At 44.5% G+C, this 18,458-nt stretch overlaps 1 protein-coding gene across 4 annotated transcripts in view; it reads left to right on the top strand.

The window, feature by feature from the left end:
• Cad88C (cadherin 88C) overlaps nt 1–18,458 on the top strand; it is a 366,763-nt gene that overhangs the window by 332,298 nt on the left and 16,007 nt on the right. For all 4 annotated transcript variants that reach the window (XM_076201341.1, XM_076201340.1, XM_076201339.1 and 1 more), the window contains exons 11-26: nt 795–992; nt 4,600–4,738; nt 6,218–6,345; nt 6,944–7,071; nt 8,014–8,136; nt 8,324–8,472; nt 9,745–9,905; nt 11,062–11,211; nt 11,788–12,083; nt 12,552–12,687; nt 13,657–13,783; nt 14,848–15,041; nt 15,532–15,696; nt 16,174–16,353; nt 16,923–17,068; nt 17,643–17,824. In XM_076201341.1, the coding sequence (XP_076057456.1) occupies nt 795–992; nt 4,600–4,738; nt 6,218–6,345; nt 6,944–7,071; nt 8,014–8,136; nt 8,324–8,472; nt 9,745–9,905; nt 11,062–11,211; nt 11,788–12,083; nt 12,552–12,687; nt 13,657–13,783; nt 14,848–15,041; nt 15,532–15,696; nt 16,174–16,353; nt 16,923–17,068; nt 17,643–17,824 (2,602 nt within the window). The remainder of the gene's footprint in view (nt 1–794; nt 993–4,599; nt 4,739–6,217; nt 6,346–6,943; nt 7,072–8,013; nt 8,137–8,323; nt 8,473–9,744; nt 9,906–11,061; nt 11,212–11,787; nt 12,084–12,551; nt 12,688–13,656; nt 13,784–14,847; nt 15,042–15,531; nt 15,697–16,173; nt 16,354–16,922; nt 17,069–17,642; nt 17,825–18,458) is intronic.

Below are 18,458 nucleotides of genomic sequence, written 5' to 3'. Positions count from 1 at the left end.
TTCCGCCCTATAGAACTGATGTCAGTTCACTAGAATCAGTACAAAGGAGAATGACCAAAATTACACAAATGCTTAGAATTTCATAACAAGAAGACACACTGAGGTACTGTAACCTACGCTCTCCCGAAAGACAGAGTGCAGGGTGATCTAACAGAGGTATTCAAATGGGTCAATGGCTTTAACAAGGGTGATGGAAACAAGGTCATCATATTAAGACAGCAGGGCAGGACTCGTAGTAATGGATTCGAATTGGACAAATTTACGTTTAAGAAGGAAATGTGCCAAACTGGTTTAATGACAGAGTTGTTAATGAATGGAATAGACTTAGTAATCATGTAGTGAGCGAGCGCTGAAACATTTGGTTGTATTAAGAGAAGAGAAGATAAATTTATGGAAAGGGACTTGGAACTGTCTAGTCTAGGCCTTAGGGTCTCTTGCAGTCTCTCCAATTCTTATGAAATACAAGATCCCCACCGTCCTACAGGCAGAGGATGAGAGCAGAATTGATTGTTTTAAGATAACTTTACGTAAAGAGATGACAGGTGGTGGGGGACTTGGAACTGTCTAGTGTAGGCCATAGGGTCTCGTTTTGTCTCCCTCATTCTTACGATCTGTCGTACCTCCACGGTCTTACAGGCGGAGGAGGAGAATAGAATTGGTTGTTTAGAAGGCTAGATAACTTTATGGAAAGTGATGACAGGTAGTAAGGAACTTTGAACTGTCTAGTATAGGCCATAGGGTCTCTCGCAGTCTCCCTCATTCTTACGATCTGTCGTACCTCCATGGTCCTACAGGCGGAGGAGGAGAGCGCCATGGTGACTCCTGCCCCGAGTGTGACGACGGAAGTGACGGTCCTCCTGGAAGACGTCAACGACGAGACGCCGACGTTTCGCGCGTCCCACTACATCGCCGAGGTAGCTGAGGGGTCCCAGTTCAACATGCCAGTCAACCTCATCGGGGACGCCATTCCCGAAGTCTACGACCACGACCAGGTGAGTGGACGTGGAGTAGGAGCTTCGCCCTCAAGGAGGACCTCTTGAAGAGAAGCGTGGGGACGATTCTCGGGTATATCATTAAAGGGGTTATCCACACTGGGCTATTTTTCCTTCCACATCTTACCTCCAACCTCCATTTGAATAACTAGAATAGGACTTCGCTTACACAAATCTAGACTTCTCTAAGAACATTTCAACAAAATGTCTAACATTCATATATGTTTACAATCTCGAAGTTCATTCTTCAACTTTGCTATATAAGACGGGAAGATAATTTGATATTTGGAGATTTTGAAAATTTAAATATTGTAACCGAAGTCGTTTTTACTCGAACGAACTGTCAATTGTCGACGCTGGCGAAGCCCGTGTAGGCCCAGTGTGATAACCCCTAATGAGGGCAAGGGAAGAGACAGCTTGGGGAGATGGTTCTCTCCGACGTCAACCTCGCGGGTCACCACGAACAGACACCAAGTGTTGGTTTCACACGATGGATCATGAATGATGAAACTGATCTTTCATCTTTTACATGTAGATGGGGTAGTAGTTTGTGTGTGTGCGCGTGCGTGCGTGTGTAGGTATGTGTGTATGTGTGTGTAGGTATGTGTGTGTGTGTGTGTGTGTATAGGTGTGTCCGTGTCTGTGTGTGTCATGAAATAAACAATTAACCTTTAGAAGAATGTTCTACTATTCTCTTCATTGAATTAATCCCTTCTCAAATGCATTCCTAATGGTGTTTGTAACACAACCTTAATTTGTAATTAATTCACTATTATTAGCCATTTTACTGAAATTTTATCAAGTCAGACAACGCAGCCAATACAGTACGTTAACAATAACTGCGTCTTTGATGGTGTTTGGATGTGATGTATATTTAACCCAAATTTTCTTTATCCAAGGCGCATATAGTGGTATGGGACGGAGACCAGGTAAGGTTGCTTCCTGGCCACAGTATATATATATATATATACAGTATATATCTATCTCTTTATTATATTGATGTATTAGTGGCATGAACCAGAGGAAACACGGTCTAGTCCCGCTGCCTTGCGATGGTCGTAGATGCTCTCGATGTGCTGTTGCAACAACCTGTCCCGTAGTTCTGTTTAGAATCCCCCTTTCTCTCTTCATCCCCGTGCTAGTCGTAGATAAATTCTTTTTTTGTTTACCATTTTGACTTTTTTTCCCTATAAGCATATTCTCACCCCCCTGTCCGCCCACCCCCACTTTCTTGCTGTGACGAACATCCGTTCTGTGCTTCGCCATAGACAGAAGCTTTGCTCTCTCACGGTCTCAACCGACATGACGTCATGACGTCGATGTACTTTGAGTCTTCCAAATACCGTGACGCATTTTCTTGTTATTTTCAATTATTAAACGACACAAATAAAATTATCATGGACCTGAAAGGCGGGAGTTCTTTATAAAAAACGGAGTTTCGATCAATCCCCGTAGATTAGGATAGTTTGACATTGGTCAAATATCAGTACGGTGTGTCAGGGTCGCATTATAGTGCATAGTAGTTCAGTACTTAAAATCACATTATGACATATTATATTCAAGTATCTTTTAAAGAACATCATGATAATATATTGTGTCATAGTACATTTAAAGAATCACATTATAGTATGTTTCCCATAGGGAAGCTTTTGTTTGTACACAAGTACATTTGTTAGTCCTTTTAAATTGACTGGAATTATACTACAACGTTTATATTCCCTTCGCAAAATATTAGGTAGGCCCTACACGATCAATATTATTGCGCAATATTCCGTATTGTGCAGTATTATTGTATACGGGTGGCCAATGAAACACTGAATAGGAATAAATTGATAATTTTAAAGCACTACGTGCGGTCGCTTGGAGGCAGAACCAAGACTGCCTCTGACGCCAAGCCACGCCACCAAGCTCAGGCTTGGCGGGAAAATCACAGCCACGCGCTTAATATGGACACTTAGTTCTCACATTTGATAATACATTGAATATACAAATATACAATAATGAATATACAATGTTTCAAGTACACCATTACATTATTGACAGTGCTGGGATGGTATTGAAAAGCCACGCGTGTTTGACCTATATATTTGATGTCTTCGATATATTGTCATTCTTCAATATCATCCCTATTGTACAATACGGAATATTGCGCAATAATATTGATCGCGTTGGGTCCGCTTTAGACTTTGCACCTAGCTCGCCACGCGCAGATCTGCTGCCATACTCGCTGTATTTATTTATTTATTTAATTTATGTATTCTTATTTTTTTCATTTATTTATGTAACATTCACAGAAGCGCACTCTATGGCGAGGATTTGCATTTGGAGTCCCTAATTAATGTCTCCATTAAAGTAGATTAGCCTAAGGTCAAACTGAGACGCAGGCGACACAGGCGACGCAGCACAGGGCAAAGACAGGCTTCCTGTTGCTGAGTTGAAGTACAGACTGAACTTCTCTCTCATTTGAAATGTTGAGGAAGTACATCTAGAAGCATCTCAAGTAAGAGAGTTCAAACTGTACTTCGGTTCAGCAACAGGAAGTCTGCCTTTGCCTCTGTGCTGCGTCGCCTGTGTCGCCTGCGTCACCTGTGTCGCCTGCGTCACCTGTGTCGCCTGCGTCACCTGTGTCGCCTGCGTCTCAGTTTGTGCTTAGGCGCAGTGCCGAACATAATTTTCAGTATTTCTGTTTTCATCATCAGCGAGGTGACGGACTTTGATATTATGCGGCTGGAGGACAAGGTCAACGGCATGAAGGGATGTCGATTGATCGATGGAACCGATTGACCTTAGAGATTGATCATGGAGGATCTTTGAGCTGGAGGTTGTCCTCCTGTTTTTGGCAAAAGAAAAAAAAAATCTGAAGAAAGTCACTGTAGCGATGAGTCAGAATTGTTATCATTTAAGTTAAAAAGAATCACTAATGTTATCCCTCTGGGAGTCATTTCCGTTGCCACTCGTGGTGTTGTGGCGTCCCACAAGATCCCGTGTCACAAGAAGCCACATAATGTCACTCGTGTAGTTCGTGTCACGCACGTGTCACGCACGTGTCACATGCATGTCGTCGAGCTGCCTGTGCCGTGCCAGGGCCACACGTGTCTGCATCGGTGTCGTTTTTATTTGACGCAGAGGCGTCGTTACGTCACGCTCTGTACCGCTCACGCCAAGGTCCTTGTCGTCGACTGTGCTGTACAGAAGTCATCTCACACAATGGCTAAAACCAGATAGACACGCTGGTGAAATGTTACCCATGATAATGATCAAATTAATACATGCCTCTACCAATTGGACTTTGCTTAACCCAGGATCTCACACAATGACTAAAACCAGATAGAAACCCTAGTGAAATGTTACCCATGATACAAATTCATACATATACCAAAGGCTTTTTCCCCCCTTACAAGGGAGGTAGCCAAAAAACAAAGGCATAAAAACCACTCCCACCCATTCCATCCCTATCACACTCCATCCCCTTTCTTCCCTCTTATCTTGGCACCTCCTGGATGACGGGTCATCCCTGCATCTTGTCCACTGATAATGATAAAATTAATACATTCTTTTGCCTCTGCCACTTCGATTTTGTTTAACCCATCGCGGTTGTTCTCCACAGGGAAACAACGGAACCTTTCGGATGTTTCTGGAAGGCGACGAGGGCATGTTCGATGTCACCCCGCCAGAGGGCGTCAACCTGGCCTCCTTCCTCATCCGGGTTCGAAACCCGGCGCTCCTCGACTTCGAGAAGGTCAAGGGTGAGTAGAACCTGTCCTAACACAGTACATAGTGCATGTAACTGGCTGACGGACTGACTGATTGAATGAATAAATTACTGTCCAAATAGCTGACTGACCGGTTGACGAACTAACTAGCCGACGGGTTGTCTATTTAATTGGTGAGTGCAGAGTATGGAATATGTTCTGCTGCAGGTGGTCAGCCAGATTAGTAACAGATAGTTAAAGCAACCCCAGACCCCACGGATCGTCTCGACGTGGCCAGTTCCAACAAAATACAGCGGCGGCACATACCTCAACTAATTAGCATAGAGGAACTTTATGGATGGGGATGACAGGTGGACATGGAACTGCCAAGTGTAGGCCTTATGGCCTCTTGCAGTCACCTTTATTCTTATGTTCGTATGTAATGACTCGACCTTTTTTCCCACCATTTTTATATGTCAGAATGACGTCAACGCCCCCCCCCCGTCTGCCTCCTTTCACAACAGCGTTACTCAACCGTTTCCGGCCTTAGTACCCCCTATATTCAGGTCTAGGCAGCCCAGCACACCCTAATAACTAATATCTTATTACTAGATTGATGGCAGCACCCTAAGTTATGAAACGCTGTTTCACAAGTATATCTGACTAAAATATATATATATATATATATATATATATATATATTCATCTCTATGGTTAATATGATATATTTCGACTGTAAATGTGATGTTCTGTTGTTTGTAGAATCTATAGAATTGAAGTTTGTAGGAAGATCACTATATAATCCAAAAACTCTAGCCTCGGTAAAGCTCTGAACCCCTAAGCTCCCCTTTGGAGGCATCCGCCCCCTCCCCCCACCCCTCCCTGATTGAGACTCCCTGGCATAGGAACACTACTTCGTCACGGGAAAAACGAATGACGTCATTCGGTAACACGCTCAGGACATCGACACAAACGTCGGGGGGAAAACCCTCACCCAGCAAGATCAGCGCGTTCCCACAGCCACCTAAGAATGAAGGAGACGAGACTGTAAGAGACCATAAGGCCTACACTTGGTAGTTCCATGTCACGTGGGTGTGTGTAGGGGAGAGAGGAAGAGGGGGGGGGCAAGCGTGACTCAACTCACGACGCGTTCCTCCCCACCCATCCTTTATCTAATCATCGTCCTCAAGTTTCAAGGTGTTTCTTAATATGACGGCACACTAGGCAAATCTCGCTAGCATGCTACTTGCTTTTGCTTCTTCGTTTGAGTACGAACGACCTCGGTTAAGATTTTTTGTTCAAATTTCCAAATGTCAAATTACACTTGCGTCATCTAGTGAGAAACTGAATGACGAAGAACTAAGGGAAGCTAAACATAGAATACGATCGTTAGACACAAATTGTTGAGATGTTCTTACGGAGGTCTAGAATATATTGTAACCGAAGTCGTTTCTACTCAAACCAAGTAGCAAAAGCAAATAGCATGCTAGCCTCGTGTGCCGCCACGTTTAATCCTTCGACGGTCTGTTGCAGTGGTGAACTTCACGGTCATCGCGAGGGAGACGGTGGAGGATCGACCCAAGTCGTCCTCGGCCCTGGTCACGGTCCACATTCGGGACACCAACGACAACTTCCCTGAGTTTGAGGAGGAACAGTATGAGGTGAGTCAGAGGTCAGAGGAGGTCAGAGGAAGGCGTGGGTGTGTAATACCTTATTTGGTGACGTCGCGTGTGACTTTTCGTAGGGCTTTTCCGTTGTAAGGAGAGCCGTTTACCTCGTGCCTTTTTTTTTGTGTGTTGTCATCTATCCAGTCATCGGGAATACACGTGGTATGGCCCATGGTGGCATACATATACCAAAGGCTTCTCCCCCCCCCCTTATAGGGGAGGTAGCCAATTAACAAAGGCATAAAAACTACTCCCACCCATTCCATCCCCAACATACTTAACTCCCATTCACCCTCTTCCCTCCCTCTTATCTTTTCCCCTGTGGTGGGGGGAAAGAATACTGCCACCATGTATTCCCACTTAAATCGTAAGAGGCGAGAAAAACGGGACGGGGATTAGGACTATGCATCCTTCTCCCTGTGGCCCCACAGGGGACATTCCTAAAAAAAAGTTTAAAGTAAAGGCCCTTGGTAGCACGGATAAAAAGAAAAATAATCTTATGTAAATCTCCTTGTTCGTTAGACCCGTCTTCCTCCACCTGTCACAAGACTCCTCCTCACTCATCCCTTTATCCCTTTTTCTTCTTCTTCAGGCGCGCGTGTCCGAAGACGCAGCGGTGGGCACGACGGTGGCCTGGGTCCAGGCTTTCGACCAAGACAGCGGCGACTTCGGCACTCAGGGTATTCGCTACACGGACCTGCGGGGACCCCTGGCCGATAGGTGGGGGACACTCTCTCTCTCTCTCAGTTGAATTACCCTTTCAGGAGAAGTAACTGCAGACACGCACCTTTTTAAACTTTCCTTTGGTTTAAATATTTCAACCACAGCCATGCCCACAGTTGTGGTGACATTTGTTCAGGAATTTGAATTATTTTCGATTTTCATTTGTGGAAGATTATCTATACGTTCTCTGTTTGCTTGACCTACTTAATGTTATTTTGATAGTGCCATGACCTTTGTCACATGACGTAGTACTCTCTTTTTCCAGGAGTCAAAATGTCGTGTTTGGTCTGCACATTCTAGTTTTTAGTATGCAATACCATGGAAGTCGTTCTTCCAAGACTACAGGAAATGACGTAATATGAATTTGATTCACAGTCACTGCGTCCTCCATTCTTTTTCTTATGAAAAGAAAAAAAAAAAAAAAAAAACAGCCCCGGCAGCGCTTTTTACCCGTAAAATGTTGAATGTTGTTAGCCCAATAGGATATACTTGCGAAAGTTACTGGTAAGCCAGATAAACATAAAACCAAGAAAAATTCTTGAGTGTTCGCCAAGGCTGGCAAAGGATTTTAAAACTACGGCCCTAAAGGTGGCTGCACTCTAGGCATTACTCGCTAGCATGCTACTTGCTTTTGCTACTAAATTTGAGTAAAAACGACTTCGGTTACGATCTTTTCTTTTACAATTTTCCAAATGTCAAATTATTCTTGCGAATGTTAAACACATTGTTGAGATGTTCTTACGCAAGTCTAAAATATTGCAACAGAAGTAGTTTCTACTCAATAGCAAAACCAAGTAGCATGCTAGCCTAATGTGCCGCCACCTTAAGACAATTTATTCATCTCTAAGCAACCCCTCCCCCCCCCCCACACACACAAACACACCAAGTAAAGGTCTTGTTTGTTCCATCCTATGACACCCCGCCCGGCGTTCTTTCCAGTTTGATTCTCGATCCTCTCACTGGAGTCATCACGCTGAAGGACGAGAACGCCCTAGACCGTGAGAAGGTGGCCACCTACTTCCTCACTGTGGAGGCCAGGGACGACCAGGGCCGCGGCAACAGGTAGACCATGTTCTCGTTATTTTGGAGAGTCATGGATTAGTCATGACTTGCCTGGGCAGTCATCAAAGTTGAGCAAATTTTTTAGCATTGAAATCACTGAGTCACATTCCCTGTGTCGTTGTTGTTTGGACTTGTCCGCCTCTCGTCGTCTTCCGCCTCTCATCCCAACTCTTCTGAATGCCTCCAGGAACACCGTGGGCGTGCGGGTGCTGGTCGAGGACGTCAACGACCACCCGCCCATCTTCCTGCAGAGGCGTTACGAGGCCAACCTGCGGGAGAACTCCGAGGCCTTCGAGGAGCCCTTCTTCGTTACCGCCAGAGACGACGACCTCAACGGTAAGGGGGTTGGATGGGAAGCTACCGAAGAAAGGTTGCGAAGGAGAACAAGGGAATTGAGAAAAATCTATAACCTAACTTTTTTATTTATTTACTTTATTTATTTGTTTTTTAGTGTAAAGTAAAGATCATAAAGGATCTTCAAACAAATATAGGACAGTTTGTATAGGTGGTCAAGAGAAATTAGTCCTTGTTTTATAGCAAAGGTAAACATAAAAAAATACTGCTGAACTGGGCACGAGGTAGAAGCTGTCTGTAATTTAGTTTAGCAAGGGCAGAGAACTGCAATTTAACTTACAAATATAGGTAAGACGGGCGAGAATGAATTATAGACAATCTAAGATAAATAGAAGCCAATCAAGTATGCAACTGACAGTTCCCGACAAGTTTGTCAAAAGAAACACCGTGGAACCATTATTAGTTCTTTAGGCTCCGTTCGCTCGTGGTGTTTGTTTTGATGATGTACTCATCCTCTAAATGATGATTAGTAAATGGATTAGAATTGTACTAACGATAAAAACAATATCAGTAGTAATAACAGTATCAACAATAATTATGCTACGCTTATTACATCTTCGGTGTAATAGTTTTGGCATCAGTTTTAGGATCGAGTTTCTTTGATTATGAGTCGTAAATTGATTTGATAGTGTAGCCAAGTGGTCGAAAAGCTAACGAAGGCAAAACTCACCAGATTTGATATGTAATTGTAAAGCGCATTAGATGTGAAAGGTCACGGAGCTAAATGTTAGTTTTATATATTCTATCTATACATCAAGGGCTTCTTCGACTATATAAGGGAGGTATCCACGTAACTATCGCTAGTTTTGGAAATGTGGTCCCCACTTATGAAACTCTGTTGGCCTCCCTGAGGGGTCCAAGGGCCTCGCGTTGAGAACCGTCTTAACATGGCTACCGGTGCTCTTTTTCTCTTTCTCTTTTCCTTTCTATTTTTCTTTTTTTCTTTATTCTTTCTCTTTTCTCTCTTCTTTTTTCTTTCTCTTCTCTATTTCTCTTTTTTTTTCTCGTTATCTTTTTTTCTTTTTCTGTTTCTCTGTTTCTATTCATCAATGCTCTATATGACGGAAAGGTAATTTGACATTTGGAGATTTTGAAAATGAAATATTATAACCGAACTCTTAACGGTCGCCACTGGCGAAGTCCGCGAAAGCCCAGAGTGATCACCCCCTTTAGACGTACCAGTGTGATAGCTCCTCTATAGACGCACAAGGTAACCATTTGCTCACAAACGCTGCTCTCTCTCCCTCCCCACAGGCACCGTCAACCACGAAGTACGGTACTCCATCGTCGGCGGAGACCCGAAAGGGAACTTCTCGATTGACACCATGAAGGGGGAGCTACGGCCGATGGCGCCCCTCGACTACGAGGCCATGGACCAACAGGGCGACATCCGATTCTTCAACCTCACCGTCAAGGTAACGTTGTCAGATTCGTCGACGTTAGAGGAGAGGTGGGTTGGTGTATCCCCTCCCATCGCAGCTCCGGTCCACCCTAGTTCTCGGAAGAGTGGGCCAAGTGCCCAGGTAGACGTGGTAGTTGGGAGAGACGCCTAAGCGAAAAAAGACTTCTGTATAAAGAAAGTGGAAGGCTGGAGAAAGTAAACGAATGAATGAAGTGAGTGAACGGATGAGCTGGTGAGGTGGTGGAGGTATCTAAGCAAGATGGTTGGCGAGAAGGCGAAAATGGAGAGGTGATAATTCCCGGCTTAGTCAGGAGGATGTGTGTGTGGATGATAGGCGAGTTTGTGGCGAACTCTATGACAAGGTCACCTGGTCATCCGCACAGATGAATGAAATTGTTAGCTTGCAGCTGTGATTGAAATTTTATGAAGAACCCTTTGAATGATAATCATTTTCCCAATAAACATCCTTAAGTTACAATTACCTTTTAGTACATTACACTCTAAATGTGTGCGTGTGTGTGAGTGAGTGAGTGAGAGTGAGTAAATGTGATGAGTGAGTGAGTGAGTGGATGAATAGATAAATGATATGAAGTACCTTGATGTGGTAGAGTCAAAACTTAGCCACACACAATTAGAATGCATTCAAGTACCCCTCCTCTTTTGGCACGTTGGGGTTGTTAAGAAAACACTCCAGTGGCAAAGGGTTAAAGAGCAAGAGAGAAGTACATCTTCAAGAATGAAACTAAACCGCATCAGTTACCTTACAGTAGACTCTGATTGTATCAATTCGTGATGATGGAAGTGGTGGAGGAGGCGATCGTGGTGAAAGGGTATCGATGATAATGATGATCATAGTGACAAGTTGTTGTAAGGTAATATTGTACCAGGAGTGGTGATGGTATTAGTACCTAGATTGATTCTGACGACAGCCACAGGCCTGATCCTTTTGTTTATGTTTCTCCGTCTATCCTTTCAACCCTTCTCTCCCATCCGTCCCCCCCCCCCCGACCACATCTCCCTTCATCTCTTTTGTTTCTCCTTTTGAGACGACACCTTTCCATCTTTCTTAATTTCGTCTTTCCTCGCCTTCATCCCTCCTCCTCCTTCTCCCCTCATTTGTTTTGTTTAATTACTTAAGACAAACCTCTTCTTCGGGTTATTTTCCTCAGGCTTACGACCTCGGGGAGCCACCCTTGAGCAATACCGTGCCCGTCGTGGTGTACCTTCAGGACGAGAACGACCACGCCCCTCACTTCGAGAAGGTCCTCTACCGGAAGGCCATACCGGAGGACACGCCCGGAGGGACATCGGTTCTTCAGGTAAGTGTAAAGGGATTATCACACTGGGCTATTTTTTCCTCCGACCTCCGATTAATCGGCGGTACCGCCCACCTCCAGCAACTTTTTCCGCCGTCAAATCCTTATGGCAAACTGTTTTGTTTTCTCGACAGAGATACATATAATGTCATTTGATCTGCTGGAGGAAGATTATTTTCCTCCAGCATATCAGATTCCTTACCGACAGCTGACGGCTGCAAATCTGATCCAACAGTCGGAGGAAAAATAGCCCAGTGTGATAACCCCTTAATCTATGTTGACGTCAGAGTGCGACCACTTCCGTATTTTTTTAGTTTATCCTATCTGTTTATGTATATCTATATACAGTATGTGTGTAATGTATGTGCATATGCAGTATATACCACACACTTTTCTTTTCATTTATTTGTTTATTCAGTCATTTGTTTGTCTATTTATTTTAGATTTCAATTCCTTTGATGAAAGCTCTTGCTCTTCTTTAACTTGTTAGCTCCCACATTATCAGTGAGGGTGGAGGCTGTCATCATGTCTTCCTCCTTCTCATCCTCATCCCCCTTCACCTCCTCCTCTTTGTTCCAGGTCTTCGCCTGGGACCTGGACGGCTCCTCGATCAACGGCCGCGTGGCCTACCGGATCCAGCAGGGCGCCCTGGACAAGTTCGTCATCGACGCCGACACGGGGGAGATCTCGGTGGCGAGCGGTGCCGTCTTGGACCCGGACCGCACGGAGGCCCACACGACCACCTACATCCTGGAAGTCATCGCGCTGGACGGCGGCATCGGCGCGGCGCAACTCCAGGCGCGGACCCTCGTCAACATCACCGTCCTCGATGTCAACAACAAGCGGCCCATCTTCAATCATCTCGACACAGTTCGGTGAGCGAGCACCCAGTGGGCCACTTAACGGCCCGTGTGGACCTTTTAACGGCCCATAGAGTTTGCCCAACGAAGCCTCAAACCGCTAGTGGGAGTTTGATGTATTTTATTCATGTCTCCAGGAGGCTAATGAACAGCAATTCATAAGAAAACAGGTTGAGAACATGTGGCTTAACCCGTTGTTAGTGAGGGATAGGCTAGTGGTCCTCTGGAGGGGCCTCAGGGACGACATTGGGGACACTATTCTCTCCAACGCCCTACCTGTAGGACCACGTTCAAGTGTTCTACACTGGTCTCAGTTTCCACAGTATGAACAAAGAACATGTAAATCTCTCGGGAACAGAGGTAAAAGAATATGTCGTGGAGATGTTAGGTCTTGTGTTGGTGACCACGATCGAATTTTATTTCGCCTCCTTCTTCTTCTTCTTTTTGTCCATACTGACGAAGAACCTCGTTCTTTCCTCCCAGGGTGCGGGAGAACGTCAACGTGGGCCACTACGTCGCTAAGGTGGAGGCCCAGGACTTGGACGCGCGACCCATCCTTCGGTTCTCCCTCGACCCGGCCCACTCCGAGGCGCGGAACGAGGACGGGGCCATAGTCAAGGTACGAAATAACCCCGTCTTATCGAACTGCCCCCGTCTCACCGAACTCCTCTTCAGCTTCTTAGTACGCTTAAAGAGTCCCAAAGGGGTGTTCCCCTCAGCTGGATAAAATCCCCTGGAGTAGACAGAATAAGGAGAGCGAGTAAGGTACTCAAACCAGGACGGGACGTCGAGATGATATTTCTTCCGAATAAAATCACCTGAAGACAACATGGGAGAACATAGGATTCTAAGTTCGGACGGGGCAATGTAGTTATGTTTGTTGCATCCTTAGAGTTTTGGGCTTTACTGATTAAATTTTTCTGCTGCCCTCCATCCATCCATCCATCATTCTGCTCCCTTTCAACCACCATCTCGTTTGCCCCCACCAAGGCACCATACAACTTTATAGCACAGTGATAAGCTTTAACAGCTTATCACTGTGCCTTAAGCCCTAGTCACACCAAGCTTACGACCTGTTTCCGACCACCTTCGACTGAAAATCAAGCGATCGGTCGGCGACACAAAACCTATGCAAGAAATTGAAGTGGAAAAAGTCAATGTGGTTGATAAAATGAAAGTCTATGTACTGGAAACTATTCAGTATGTGTTGTAATGTATCTATTTATCGATCTATCTATTTATCTATCTTATTACCGACTACCAGCGACTTCCAAAGTTTACCTGCAACTGGCCGATGACCACCTGGTTGCCTGTGGTCGGAAACAGGTCGTGAGCTTTGTGTGACTGGGCCCTTAGTCTACTCACATATCATCTTTTCCTCTCGAACCTTTTCCCACTCTGCCCACAGTGACCACGTCTCGCCGACATACATACATACATACAGCCGTGGTCACATTCGGCCGGGGCACATTGTTTTCCCCCTCACTCCCCCCCCCCATTCCGCCTTTCAGGGATTCCAGAACTAGTCAGGACAATAGCCCAATGCTGAGACTACATGACTATAGTTCCACACTTTTCTTGTTAACAGGAGACCGAGTACAACTACACGTCCGCTTTCCAAATCGATCCGATCGACGGAGTCGTCCGGACGGAGAGAGGTCTGGATCGGGAGAAGGTCGAAGTTCTTCGTCTCGCCGTCGTCTGCGAGGACTTGGGTAAGGATGAGATGTGCCGGGTTGTCCGAGCAGTGAAGGACCAACTTGGGTGTATAAGACATCCCCGTATAGTTCATGGACCAGTGTCATGCAGTCCATTCTTTTTGAGAGTTTTAGTGACGCCTCTATGGTGTCATTATCTCATGATTGGAGACTTAACCTCCATTCAAAATAGCATGTTGGTCACTTTTAACTTCTGCTATCCCTCCTTTCTGCTATCTATTCTATCTATATCTATACACCAAGGGTTTCCCCCCCTTATAAGGGAGGTAGCCAAATCAGAGGCACGTACCTATTCCCACCCATTTCACTCTCCTCCGACCCCCTTTTCACCCCTCCCATCTTAGCTCCTCATGGATGATGGGTCATCCCTGCATCCGCCAACTGCCCTATCTGCTGCCTGTCTTAACCTCTTCAACTCGAGTCAAATTTTCGTGGTCAGCATTAGCTGCCTGATGTACAATAATCCATCACAATACTCGCATTATGAAATATAAAGCTACAGCTGTATTACTCGTTCCCTTTCACTCTGAATGTTAATAACCACAGACAATATGATCAGGCCAATTCACAGAACATGGGGGTTCACTCAGGTACAACTATAAAATAAATATAATAAAGATGCCAACGCCATCATCCTCATATACCCCCAATTGCTCCTCATGACGCCTACGTATACGTCATATTATCGAAGGGTAAAATTTTTATCTTTGACTCCACCTCTTCGACGCGACATTGCCCCCAAGACAGTCGGCGCCGAAATACAAATACTGTTTATCCATCGCCCCCCAAAGTTTTGATAAGGGAACGCCATTCTGAGGTTTTACTATTCCCACAAGTTCCGACTCTGAACCTTGTGTGTGAGGGACGGGTATGCATAACATTAACCTTTGATACAAAGATACATTACTGAGGAAAAAAGAATGTATCATACGGAACATCACATACTTCAATCCTTTTCTTCGGGTTTGCTAAACTATTCGTTGATGCTTTCGCCTTTCATTTTATTTTCCCTTGTGCATTTTTAAGTTTCTAAAATTTGGTTTTCTGATTAATGTTTCTAGGAGCTGAAACAGGCCCGCAGACGGCGACGACGACGCTGACTGTCATCGTGGAGGACAGCAACGACAATGATCCTCAGTTCCGGAAGTCCTTCTACCGGAGAAACGTGGCCGAGAACGCCAAGTCAGGAACGACGATCGTCAATGTGGTTGCAGACGACGTCGACAAGAATCGAAGTATCACGTATTTGCTAGAGGTGAGATTTTTCTTTATTTATTTATTTTATTTCGTGTTTATTTTTAGTCTGTGTATAAATAGGCTTCTCCCTTATTAGGGAGGTAGCTAGCTAAGACATACACTCGCCCCCACCCTTAGTTCTATTTACTTCTTTTATTTAACTATTTACGTATCAATTATGCTAAATCTGGCTTCGTTATGGACAAAAAGGTCCTCTGTTGGTATGTTTTTATTCTATAATTGTAACGTATTGAAATACTATACTGTGTTAATCCTTGTTGACAAGGGGCAAGTATAGTAGCCGCTAGTGTTAGCTGCAAGTTAACTTACTTAAGGGCAAGAAAGTGTTTACACTAGGATAGTTTGGAGGCAAGTTGACTGATTTTCCCTTGACATTGGGCAAGTAGAGGGCTAGTTTACAAGTAACTAGCACTAGCGACTTAGTAACTAGCCTCGCGTCAACGATGCTATACTCGAAACTAACGTAACAACCCTTCGACATCAACCAGGGAGTCTCGGAGATACACCGGCTGATCCACCTCGACACGGAAACCGGGGAAGTTGTTGTGGCTGACCGGGTCGACCGGGAGAAGTTCCCGTGGCTCAACTTCACCATCAGGGCCGAGGATTCTGGAGTGCCCCCGAGGTCCAGTGTGGTCGACGTCTTCGTTCAGGTAAGGTGACGAGGTGCAAGACGCTCTCCTCTTCTGTGTCGTGACGTCATGTCGTTTGTTGTGATGTCGTCGCTTGGGCCGCACTGGAATGGAAAGCGTTTCTGTTTTTATCTTTAATATAATCTTAAGGTTACGGTGATAACGATAGTACTGATTGTAATGATGTACAAATTACCCCCCGCCTACCAAGTCCACTATTAGTAATAAAATAATGATTACCATTAACCAGTTCCTTTAAAACGGCGATCAGGAAAGTCACAAGACGAAATAACCTTATAAAAAGTCCACTAGAATAATTCCAAAGAAGAAAGAAAAGAGGTAAAATGTAATAGATATATTTTAGAAGCTGCGCATTGCGATTCGAACCCTGACTTGTACGGACATAACCGCGAAACCAAGACGCTAGTTACCGAGCCGTGAACAACGATACAGTTAAGGACCAATATGTTTTACATTCTCGAATATTTCTCGCAACAGGTGATTGACGAGAACGACAACAATCCGGTGTTCGTCCAAGCGCCCTCGAACTTGACAGTTCGAGAAGACACGCCCCCTGGGACCAAGGTCGTCACCGTCGAAGCCAGAGACGCCGACGAAGGAGACTTCGGCAAGATCTCCTACTTGCTGGACAGGAGGTCTTCGCACGGGAAGTTCAAGGTGGGGGAGTCTTCCGGTTCCTCAATGTGGTGCTGAATGTCTTGTCTCTCCTCCTCTCCACCCCGCCTTCGGCGTGCGGGTGCGCACACACACACACACACACACACACACACACACACACACACACACACACACACACACACACACACACACACACACACACACACACACCTACTTACTATCTTGCTCACACACACCTCTATCGATATATTTACTCAGGTCACAACAGAACTATATCAAATGGCATTGATTTTTAATTTAGATACTGGATTCTCTTTTTCCTGCAGGTAGCCATTTTGTTTCTACCTGACAGTTATTCCACAGGGATCGAAAGGTCTCCTGTCGCTATGCTTTATTGTTGAAACTCGTTGTATGTATATATATATATATATATATATATATATATATATATGAATATATATATATATATATATATATATATATATATTTTTTTTTTTTTTTTTTTTTTTTTTTTTTTTTTTTTTTTTTTTTTTTTTTTTTTTTTTTTTTTTTTTTTTTTTTTTTTTTTTCCACATGACCTTTTCAAATGGCCGTCTTCCCTCCTCCAGATCGATCCGGACACGGGCGAAGTGAGCGTGGCCTCGCCCTTGAACCGCGAGGACACGGAGTCCTTCGACCTCATCATCGAAGCCTGGGACAACTACCAGTTCGGCTATTCCTCCGGGGAGTCCAGGAACGCCTTTACGCACATATTGTAAGTTGAAGTACCCACCATTACACACACGCGCACACAGACGCACACACACACACACACTTGAAACAAACTGGACGAAACAGTATTTTATGCAAAAACCATTCACGATTTTAAAAGCAAACTAGACACTGCGAGATACAAAGGCGGGACACCACGAGCGTAGTTCCCCTTTCCGTAAAATGCAATTAGGTAAATACACTTACACACACACACACACTTGAAACAAACTGGACGAAACAGTATTTTATGCAAAAACCATTCACGATTTTAATAGCAAACTAGACACTGCGAGATACAAAGGCGGGATACCACGAGCATAGCTCCCCTTTCCGTAAAATGCAATTAGGTAAATACACACACACACAAACACACAAACACAAACACACTTGTGGGCGAAACAGTTCATGCAAAAACCATTCACGATTTTAAGAGCAAACTAGACACTGCGAGATAGACACAACGAGACTACAATTTTTTAGTAATTCAACTATTCATATTTTATTTACTTAACCAGATCATTTACTTATCTATTCATTCATTTATTCAATTACTTTTTTTGTACTTCTTTCTTTAGTATTCGCATTGAGGACATCAATGACGAGATTCCAGTGTTCGAATCCCGTAACGACTGCGCAACGGTCAACGAATTTCACGAGGCGAGGGAAGTCATTGTCGAAGTCCGGGCCACGGACGCCGACGATCCGGACACGCCGAACGGAAAACTACGCTTCACCATCGAACACGGCAATGAGCTGGGTAAGTATAGGACAGTGAATGGGGGAATAGATAGATGAATACACGAAAGAATAAAGGGATAAATGAAGAAATAGATTATTGTCGGCTCGATTATTTTTTCGTGTTTTATTCCCTGCAGTTCAGAGCTTCGACATACAAAAAGTGCACGTCTTTAAGAAATATTTTCAAATAGTTTATTATAATGAGAAGTCAAGAGAAACAAGTCGCCTAGGTCGTGCTAGTAGTAGTAGTAGTAGTAGTAGCAGTAGTAGTTGTAGAAGTAGTAGCAGTTGTAATAGCAGCAGCAGTAGTAGTAGTAGAAGTAGTAGCAGCAGCAGTAGTAGCAGCAGCAGCAGTAGTAGTAGCAGCAGCAGTAGTAGTAGCAGCAGCAGCAGTACTAGTAGCAGCAGCAGTACTAGTAGCAGCAGCAGTAGTAGTAGTAGTAGTAGTAGTAGTAGCAGCAGCAGCAGGAGTGGGAGGAAGAATGGGAATGATCGCCGGTTTCTAGGTCTTAGGTAAAAATGTGGAGGAAAAATTGTCCTAATTGATCCTGGAACCGTCCCAAATACAGAGTGCCAACCCATTGGGGCTGCACCACCAGATGGAGACGAGGATGTTGGTATGTTTCGAAGACAAACGATAGGGAGGCTATTCC

The sequence above is a fragment of the Oratosquilla oratoria genome, chromosome 18, assembly GCF_046742065.1.
Source record: "Oratosquilla oratoria isolate Oo_2021 chromosome 18, ASM4674206v1, whole genome shotgun sequence".
Lineage (NCBI taxonomy): Eukaryota > Metazoa > Arthropoda > Malacostraca > Stomatopoda > Squillidae > Oratosquilla > Oratosquilla oratoria.
This window is presented reverse-complemented; position numbering and strand designations above follow the sequence as displayed.